General features: G+C 38.9%; 1 protein-coding gene across 1 annotated transcript in view; it reads left to right on the top strand.

Annotated features, from left to right (window-relative positions):
* Positions 1 to 5,147: 5,147 nt before the first annotated feature.
* LOC104498685 (RNA binding protein fox-1 homolog 1-like) overlaps positions 5,148 to 10,956 on the top strand; it is a gene marked incomplete at its 3' end in the record, with an annotated part of 99,759 nt that continues 93,950 nt past the window's right edge. The window contains exon 1 of the mRNA XM_010142098.1: positions 5,148 to 5,392. Coding sequence (XP_010140400.1) covers positions 5,183 to 5,392 — 210 coding nt within the window. The remainder of the gene's footprint in view (positions 5,393 to 10,956) is intronic.

The following is a 10,956-nucleotide window of genomic DNA, read 5'->3' as shown; positions in this document are numbered from 1 at the left end:
CCATATATATTTCAGTTGGAATATAGTTTAATGATGAATACGTGGCTGTTCATCTGCTCTTCTGCCCACCCCTCGGATTAATTCCCATGGTATGTGTCTGTCTTGTTCTGAATTCTTCTGTCTGTACGCAGTCTGCAACAGAATGGCAATAAATACGTATTCTTCCTTGGGGCTGTCTATCTTCTTAGGTGTTGTGTTTATATATTATATGCTTTAATTAGAAGCTTAATAATTTTAAAGCTACCTCCAGAGCATCTAGGAAAGTTCCTTTGATAGTGAAGCATTAAAGTGCCTCGCGGAACTAAACCTTGGAAGCCTTTCTGAAATATTTCCCTGCTAAGCAAGAGGGATGTCATGAAATGAAAGAAAAAAGGAAACAATGTTTCATATAAAGCACATTTAATCTAAACCAGGCTACTTCAGTATTGATGGTTTACTTGTGGAATTCAGCAATTTTAAAATAGAAATCTTGTATTAACTCCACCACATGTAGGATGAATTAATCACACAGAAATGCTCACGTTACTGTACATTGTAGCTACCAAAAAGCCGAAGCCCTGGAAGTTTAGGGAGGGTTGTAACTTTGAGTACAGCCGTCTTGATTTTAAAACAAAAACGTTCAGCTCCCAGCAACTTACGTAGTAGCATTTCTAATGTTTTTTAAACAGCTATTAATGTGGTCAAGCTGTGTTTTTTCTTCTTCTGTGTGTAATCATCTGCTCACTGGTGCACTCTAAAACTACTAGAAGGAGACAGAGGAGTGGCCTGCTGTGATTGATGGGGCGAGGCCCAGCAAACTGAAAGAGTCCCATCTGGATTAGGTTTTGGGAGCAGTCAGATGTTGAGAGGGAGGTCAGCAAGCCTTGCGTTAGCTCCCCCTCCTTCAACACCCCGATCATCCGCGCTCGTGCACGCGTTACATTGCTCACACGCCCTCATCCATAATTGATGCTTGCTTGGGGCAGATGCTGTATGGCCTGGGACTAGAGCAGCTGCTAAGTTTATGGAGAATAAAGGGAGCAGGATGGTACAGCAGGTATTTTCACTTTTATTTTCACTTGAAACTCTTAATTTTAGTCAAGCCAGGGCATTTCTTATAAGCAGCTGCACCACTGCATGCGAGACTTCTAATACATGTTTTGTTGCTTAAGTCTGAAGGCGGGCAGACGATGGAGGTGATTATGTATCTCTGCTGTACTCGATCTATCTGACAGAGCCGTTCGTATCACCAGCAGGTTTACGGAGTAATGCTGCATTTTTCTTCTTTGTTTCCGTGCCCTAAGGATATGATGCAGTTTGGCTCATTTAACTACAGTACAAGAGGCTTTCTCTAAATGTGAAATATCTCTTGCCAGAGAAACAAAATGCACCGAACAGAAAATAGAATAAAACAAACAATAAACTGTTAGTTAGACTTTAAAATGCAGGCAAGCAGAAAGGGTTTCACCGAACACATTTTTATGCTGAAAATGTGTTTTTAAAAAGGAACACTGCATAAGTAATGTTTTCTGTGCTCCGTCTTTTGTGTACAAACATAACAAGCTTGCTTTATTATGTTTTGACACTTTCATGCATTTCTTAATAATGAAATCCTTTCAGAGCAGAAGATGCTGAAAAGGCGTGTTGAGATCTGAGAGACTATAGAAGCATTTTAAATTCTAAGCTTTTCTTCAAATGGAGTCATATAGATGGAATGGGAGCGACTTCACTTACCTACATCATCAGAATGCTTTCTTTTTTTGTTCTTTAGAGTTCAACATTTAACCAGAAAGCAATAAATTTGATTTTATACACTGCCACGTAAAGCGTATTTCTCAGTTGAAATGTGGTTTTCATTAAAACTCGGGCCAGAACATTTAGCAGAGCCTGACTGTCTGCCATCCTTTGTTCTTCTTTCTGTTGCCAGCAACTACTTTATTAAAAACCATGCACAAAGTGAGCATTAAGGGGTCATTTAATCTTAAAGATACTTGGAACGGAGTCTTAAGGGACAGCTTTGGTTTAACCTCTCATGCCTAGGTTGTATTAAGTGATGTTCTGTGTACTGTCGTCTGCAGTTTTGAGATTACTCTGATACCTGAGTTCACAGGCTAATTTCAGATCAATATTTCCTGTTGCTTTTAGGGCCATTTCGTGTTTTCAACTTAATGCATTAGATCTATTATTTATTTTATTCATTTTAGTTCACTGTATTTTAAAGAGCACAATCAAGGGGTGTATTTTAAGTGATTATACTTAAAGAATTGTTGGTTCTTTAAAATCTGACTTGTGTAGTCTGGGGTTTGTGTCGATTACATGTATATACAAATGTGTGTTAGTCAACACTGCGTTGTTTTTGATATAAATTCATATTCTAAACAATAGGCTATTGGCTTGATACCCGTGTAAGCAGTGAAGAACGTGCTTATACACATATGCTTCTGTATTGCATTGTATTACTGCATTGGATGAATTGTGCATCATAAATTCACACTGATTTTAAAAGCTAAGAAAGGCTACAGTAGACACTGATTTTGAGAGATGAACAACTGAGATTTGTTGTCACTATAATTTTAAACTTATGACCTACAGTGGAGTGTTGAAATATAATGTGTGGCCCCCCCAGTTTAATGAACATGCAGTGCTTGGGCTGATAATCTGGTGTGGCAGTTTTCGTTTGTTAAACAGCAAGGCTGTAAATCCCTGAATATGTAGTAGTTATATATAAAAACAAAGCCCTGACCCTTTGTTGTTTATTTATTAATGGGGTCTCGGTTATAAATAAGTCATCCAGAGCTCAGCTTAGCAAGTCTAATGAAAGAGGTAGAAGAGTCTCAGCAACGTGAAGGTGCTGGGATTGCCAGCGCAGTTTGTCATTTTATGATACATCTAAATAGTGAATCATTTGGAGTTGCTGGAAAAAATAAAAGTTCGACCCCCTTAATTAAATATTAGCTGTAATTAGCTCTAAGAGTGAATGCTTTGAATATTAATTAGGGTCTCATGGAACTGCTGTCAATGTTAATGAGAAACAGTGGGGATCTCAGCAACATCTGGGTTAGTACTGGAGGTGGTATGAAAACCTTTAGATCAAATGCACCTGGACATTAGCCCTTGGTCCCTTGGTTGCCGTGATTGTTCTTTGTTAGCAGCTGCTGGCTCTAATGCCATGTTTACCAACTGACATGAAGGAATAGCTTAAGGACCAGCAATAACCAGCTACTGTTCCAAAGCCAGCACAGTAAAAATGCTGAGGTAGGCAGAAGGTCGAGTTGATGTTTGTGCTTAACACTTGCTGAAGTCCTTCCTGAAACAGTTAATTAAAAAATTTAAGGTCACCTGCTTCCCCTACAAGTTTTAAAAATACTGCTTTAACATTTAATAGATTTCTCTGGTGTAATCCGATCACTGCTGATTTTTTTCTTTTTTTTATTAGTAAAAATATTAGGTAAAAAAGAGAAGAGGAGGACCTTGTCATTTTAATGTAAGTGGATATAAGTCTACATTGACAAGAGTTTTTAACCTCCACTGAAATTTAAACAGGGCAAGTTTCAGTGCAGCACTACCCTTGGAATGATGATGGTACATGCAACTGAAACTTACTGACTCAACCCAGTGAAGGAGGGAAACGTCACTGTTTTCACTCGAAAGATGGTTGAATGAAGCAATGTAAACTACTTGCTCAAACTACTTTGCTACTAAAATAGTAGCAGAGATGGCATTAAAATTAGGGAGGGTTTGATAACTGGTATGAAGCTTTCATCTTTTAGGACGCAATGCCTGTTACAAAGGAAAACTTGATTTTCCCTTCTAAGCCTGCCGTGCACTGAAGCCTATTCCTGGGCTGTGATTTTGCAAACTCTTGAAAGGTCTTGAGTTTAGGACCGGTTCAGGTCAGAGAGCTGATGTCTGAATTAGTTGAAATTGGCTGGAAAGATCCTTAAGTACAAAGTGTAAAAGAATGGTTTTTTACCCATTCAGCCTATTTTGAAATTAGGAAATCAAGGACTGGTGAGTACGAATAAGAAAATCCCTACAATAGTCCTGTGTAAGTACTTGTATATGTTTGGGTGGGAGAAGGACAGAGTATTTTAAGAGCTAATTAAGCTTTTGCTCCAGTGTTCATTTTTACATGACTTGGTATTTAGAGGTATAATTTTATCTTGTAAATCAGTTCATCGGACTTTGGGATAGTGCCTGTATTAATGTGCTGTAGTGCTCTGTCATCTGCAGCACCATGGTTTGGACATCTTTTATATAGGTTCAGAAAGATTGTTCTGTACATTTCCTGCCCTAGGATTAGTTATTACTGTTTGGTGTGAGCAGAGCATTTAGTCAAAAGTCTCTAATTGCTAAATTAACATGCTTGGCTATCCTTTATTGTATCAATCATAAAGATGGATCCATCTGTAAAGAGATGAGGGCATTTGTTTTTAATTGTGTAGGCTTATTGTAATATGGAAATGAAATACTATTGTCTTCAGATTTAAAGCCTTTGAAATTCCTAAATCTATTTCTTCTGACAGCCTACAAAATAGACTTTTATATTAAGTGATGCATTTTTGGATTCAGATGTTTAATCATTTGATTGGATTTCATTATTATTTTCAATTTGTGGCATACAGTTGTTCAATACAGCATACCTCAGACTATTTCTGAATATCTCATAGAACATTATTTCATATAAGTATTTTCAGTATACAGCTACGTTAGCAGTATGTACCCAATTTCTGCTCTGTGTCGGTTGCATATGTTGTGTTCTGCAAATGGTAAGTCAGGATGGATCGCAGACCACGGGCTAACCTTATCAGAGCTCGATATTGGCAGTTGCCCTCAGCAGCCTTTGGAATAAGCTGAGCTTTGGCCCTCTTTGTTATCTGAGTTGAGACATTAGTTCAGGTAGATTTCACTGACCTTTTCCAGTTAAAGAATACAATTATCCAGAGAACAGCAGATTTGTCTAATTATAGTATGATTTAATAGGTTAGCAAAATGGATTTAATTCAGATAAGAATTTTTCTCCTCAAGAAACAACCGTTGTTCCCTTTTCAGGCCAGCAATCTCAGCAGAATACTGTCATCACATTCTGTGTTATGTGTACAGGATCATCGCTTATTTAATCTCACGCCACATTTCTTCTTCCCTTTTTTTTCCCTTTTGATTTTTACAGGGTAATCAGGAAGCTACAGCACCTCCTGACACAATGGCACAGCCTTATGCCTCAGCCCAGTTTGCTCCACCTCAGAATGGTATCCCTGCAGAATACACAGCCCCACATCCTCATCCAGCTCCAGACTACACAGGCCAAACCACTGTTCCAGAGCACACGTTAAATATGTACCCTCCTGCTCAGACACACTCTGAACAGAGTGCAGCTGACACAAATGCACAAACTGTCTCCGGCACAGCCACAGTAAGTCAAGGCTACAGCTATTTCTCAAGTAGTGTGTTTCAAGTTACCTGTGTGTTTATTGATAACATTTATTCTTATGTTGCGCTTCGTAGTTTGGCACATCATTCGTTTTGGGATTACTCACCCTTTCAAGGTGGAAAGTCTGTCAAAGTTTGTTGTAGAACTTGAAGAATATAACGTTGCTGCTTTTGGAGCCTCTTAGTAGGTGTGGGAGCTTTGTAGGATCTGCAGTTGCCCTGTTGCCCTTTCTACAGTATTAGACAGACAAAATGATTAATAGAAGCCCATGAATCATATAAGTAAGTTTGACTAAGTCCAATATGGAAAAATATTGCAAAAGAGTGTTTGTTATCATTCATTTGGAGGGAAAAATAATCCCAAGCCAGACTAATTTTGTTACTTTTGGTGACCTCTGTATTTTTGATACTCTTGAGTAGTTTTAATAGAAGTGCTTGTTGAATGATACGTACTAAAGTTACTTGCAGAGCTGTGTGAACGATTGTTGTGAAGGGCACGTCTGTAATACTGTATTTTCTAGAGAGCTTGTTTGTGCATCCGTTGCCAAAGCTGTGTGTGGGTCTCTGCTCAACAGGGCAGAAATGATAGACTTTGCTTCTATTCGATTTATATGTGAAGTTCTGAAGTGTCATGAATTATGCAAGAGACTCCTTGGATGGCCCTGCCTTGTAATTTAAGTCACAAATTTCACACATTGATAGTTTAGTGCTTCTATCTTAATTCTAGACTGGGACCCGATATATCCAGTGCCAACAGCTGGTAGATTTCAGAGCCATCAACCCCCTGCGTTAATGGGTGGGATCTAGCACAGCGCAGACAGCACGCTGCAGTTTGAGCATGCGCTTGGAGCACCTCTGCTAGCTGTCGTCCTCCTTGTCACAGCCATGCTCCGTACCTCATCTGACCTCCCCTTCCTCCCCTGGCTTATACCCAACCTAAAAAGTTTCATGCATTAGGGCAAGAAGAAAGGGGAAGCATGTTCCCTAATGGAGTTGTTCTCAAGATTTATGTTTATTGCCATGTCACTAGTTACTTTATAGAGTATGAACAAGAAAGTAAAGCAATAGCCCAAGCACAGAAGACTACTCCATGCTACTGTCATGGAGATGTTCTTGTGAATTAATTACAGGTTTGTGGTTTATGCAGTGAAATGTTTCAGTCCTGTTACTTTTAACTCAGTAACTTTTTATTGCCCTGATTGGCCCTTTGCTCTAGTAACTAGCTGAAGATGAAGAGCATCCTATTTGCTTCTATCTCATAGTGCCCTTTGCAGCTCTGCAGCGTCCCCTCTTGTTCATCTTTTGCCAAGTTAACTTGATGGTTCTTACCAGCTTTTCACATTTTTGATTTCTGCCAAACTCTTCTTATCTGCTACTGTCATTGGTTTAGAGCAGGAACCCTAAGCTGAATAGATGCTCCAGAAGGGATGGAATATTGACTAAAAATACAGTCTTTCCTACTGTCCTGTCTCATTCTTTTTGTATTCTACTCTGTGGCTTGCTCTTTTGACCACTGCGGCAGACTGAGCAGTCCGCTGTGATGCCCAGCTCAGCCTTGTGATACTTTGAGACGGTTGGTCTGTTTGCGGTTTGGTTCTGAAAGTAAAAGCCCGTCAGTGCTGAAATCAACCGTAAAACACCTGTCGATGCGACTGGGACAGGAGCTCGTCTCTCATCATTTATTGCTTTCAATTTATTGTGTTTCCTCACCCCTTTTTTGATTTTTCAGTTCGAAGAAGAGTTAGTCTCTTTATCGCAGAAGTCAGGTATGCATTTGTCCAACATGTTCCATAGTGAAGGCTGAAGAAAAGAAATAATTTGGATTGTCTGCAATGCCTTTACCTTCTTCAAGTGCTCTGTTCCATCTCAGCTTTAGCAAATCCAGTGATTCCCTTGAAAGCTTCCTGCTTCTGATGTACTAATAGGCTTTATTGTTATTTGGTTTTGTACCCTTTGCTATCTGCTTCTCTTAGTTCCTTTTTGCCTTCCTAATATCCAACTTAGATTTTACCAGTCATACCCTTTCTCCCTTCTGGTTCCACTTGGAGTGAATTTCCATTCTCTGAAGGATAACACTTCAATTCCAGTAACCTTTTGTGTTTGGGGAATAGAGTATGGTTATTTGCTCTTTGTATTATGGAGCCTTTTCTTGCCTTCCTGTTTCCCTTTTTACAGAGGAGTGCACATAAGTTTTTGAAGTAGCTCCCATGCTGTTTGTAAAGAATTACATTTCCTTACTTTTGACTTTAGGGTATTTTTGAGAAAGTTTTCTTTTATTTTTTAAAAAGATGTTTTTTCTAGATTGCAATGTTACATTGAAAGTTGTGGATACTATCCCTCCCTGGAGAACAATGCATTGAAATTACAAGTTTACAAGATGTGTGTCTCTGTGGATCTACATTGTTCAAAGTAGCCTTGACATTTAACATATTACTCACCAGATAGTTTTACAAATTTACAGTCAGATATTGTTTGCACAATTTAATTATGGGCACCGAGATCTAAAATCTGTTATGCTCTGTCTCGCTAGCATTGCGCTGAACACGCTGCAGAGGCACTATAAATAGGTATATGCAGATGGATCCCAGGCAGATTTGACATGAGCTTTGTGATATTACGAGGGTCCAGCTGTGTACACCTCTCTGTAGGTTTAATAATACAAGTTTTTATTATGAAACAGAGCTTCAGTACCACTGTGTCAACATTGTAACTCCATGTGGTCGTTATTGTTGAAGAAAAAAAAAATTGTTTCTTTCCAGTTCCTGCTAGGTTTCTGAATAGTTGGTGTCCAGTCTTAAAGAATTTTTAAGTGTGGTTGACGCAGGGATGTAGTGGCATTTGTTTGGTAGGTTCCGGTGTTTTTACGTAGTTTCCTTTCAGTAAGCTGTATTACATGCATTTGAAAGAAGAATGATCAGTTGGCCATTCACAAAAGAACACTGTTGTGATTAATGTAGATTAGACAGGCTGTTATAGGAGGCAAGACCAGGTTTTGCATTTTCTTTTTCACATGCATATTTACGTACGTGGGAAGCTGGATATACGACTGAAAATGGATCTTAAGATTTTGAAATGTGAAGCCAGTACGCTGCAGAGCAATTACCTAGTTTGTTGAACTACTACCAGAGTGACTTAACCTCACCCGTGAAGGATGTATTCCACACTGAGGTTAGACACATCCCCTGGCTTCCTGTGTGTCACAGTTTCTTTCTTTTTGCCTGAAAGAATCATACGCTGAAGCTAGAGCTCACATCGGGTCTAGTGCAACTTAAACCCCAATAAAGATACTAATAATAAAGATAAAAATAAAAATGTTCCATGCAACTTCACTTGAATCCTGCACTGCAGAGCCGAATGTGATCCTGGCCCAGTTGGAACTGCAGTCTCTATCCCCATTTGAGGCAAATTGAACAAAATTCCAGTCATCAGGTTTATGACAGGTTTGCAATTTTGTGCACAGTGGAGTGAAAGTGCCTATAGAAAGTCCATAGACTCGATTTCATTATGAGTAGAATCCATAGGCTCTAGTGAAGGTTTCTTGTGTTCTTCGGTCATTCAGAGCCTTGCAAAATGGGTGTGGGGTACTACCAGGCTGAGCTGAGAGTGCCTGAAGCCGACTCGGGGTTGGTGTGGGACATAATGAACACAGCCCTACAGAACAGGCAGTATTTCCTGTGTGCTGTGAAAGCCAGCAGACCTGATCAGAAAAGACTGTACGCTTTTCTTTGATTAAAACTAAAATATTTTTGTTGAGAACTTAATAGGAAGGGATCCTATTTTCCCTCTTCACAAAAACCCTTTCATACCGTGAGCTTCTCCAGGGAGCACGCAGAACGAATATCTGAATATAATGCTCTGGGGATCTTTTGTCATTGTGGACTTCCAGCTGGTTTGGGCATCTATCCTATTCAAAACCATGCCATTTCTCTTACACCTCTCTGTTAATTTAATTCCAAAGTTCTTTTCAGTTAAAGAACGTTTTCTTGCTTGCTTTTGCTCAAATTGACTAACAAGCACTTTGAAAATTGCAATTAAGGAGTACAGAATGTTCTGATACTGTTAAGGTTTTATTTTTCTGCGTGTTATGCTGAACTAATTCAAATATGATTTAATGGGCATTCATTTAGCAGTGAAGATAAGGGATTAGAAATGCTCTTGTACTTTCATAAGGTGTGTTTCCTAGTGAATTTTTTTAATCTACCTTTAATCTAAATAGCGTAAACCGGTATTCTGTTAGGGTACGTGTTGGACAGGATTAGATTGTATGTACAGGGATTACTAACTTTGTATTGCGATCTACGAAACAGCAGAAAGCGTACAGGATGAAAGGGAAGTAAATGTCTAAAGACAGGATGATTTAGCTGAAATAATATGAAATCATCTGTAGGTAATAAAATACTGTCAAAAGTTACTTTGAGTCTTCTCTGAATAATATGTTTTTTATCTTTTTGGATCGATATGTTTGTTTAACTTTAATCGAGGAAGTAGTCCATCTGAGTGTATGCATAATCAATACTCATCCAGTACTGGCTTATTTAAGTGCTGGTAGTCTTGGAGTTGCATAGCATCAAATGTGCTTTTAGTCATTAACAAAAATAGTAAATTGCTTCTTTCAAGAAGGATGGATCAATGATAAGTGTGTTACAAACTTATGGTAAAAGTAGCGTCTGATGACTTTGCAGGGTGGTTTTGAATGTTAAGTTAAATAGTTACATATTTTGAAGTATTTTAAAGTAAGGCAATGGATAATTTTATGAATTATGAAAACACCTTGTACCTGGGTACATATATATGTGTGTGTATATATAGTTCTGAGGGTAAAACTTGTTCAATTCTTGCCTGGGGTTCTTCCTGCACAACTTATGTTGAAAGGAGATGAGTGTGTAAATACAAAAGGCTTTAACTGGGCGTGTGTCAGAAAGCAGGGAACAGTAAAGGGGATTTGGTTTCTCTAGTGTTTCCTATTCTAAGTGTATTACACTGACAATGAAGTAACTATCACGGTGTGGTAAAAATGGAGTTTGTAATAATGCTGTGCCTTGTGTGTGTGTATATATATAAAAATATTCTGCTCTAAACTCAGTTCTGCTTTTGCATTAGAGTAAGCTTGAGGTCACAGTGCAGTCTTCTCTGCCTTGGACTATGGCTTGACCAGGTTTAAGAAGCTGAAAAGCCTTGATAAGAATATATATAAAAATATTCTGCTCTAAACTCAGTTCTGCTTTTGCATTAGAGTAAGCTTGAGGTCACAGTGCAGTCTTTCTGCCTTGGACTATGGCTTGACCAGGTTTAAGAAGCTGAAAAGCCTTGATAAGATGTGTGCTTGGACGGGAGTCCTCGAGGGGAGCGCAGTTTACTTGGAGGAGCGTTGGCGATTCTGTGCCTACTGCTTTTCTGTCTAAGGTGGTTCTCGATCAATACCCAGCATGACATTAGGGGGTGCAGTGCTGCTGAAGTCCTGTAGAAGACATGCAGTGCAGAGGTGTGGGGTGACTGTGACCAGTGAAGATGATGAGGTATTTTTCATATAACTTTGCTGCTATAACT

Source organism: Buceros rhinoceros, unplaced genomic scaffold, assembly GCF_000710305.1.
Source record: "Buceros rhinoceros silvestris isolate BGI_N320 unplaced genomic scaffold, ASM71030v1 scaffold15110, whole genome shotgun sequence".
NCBI lineage: Eukaryota > Metazoa > Chordata > Aves > Bucerotiformes > Bucerotidae > Buceros > Buceros rhinoceros.
This window is presented reverse-complemented; position numbering and strand designations above follow the sequence as displayed.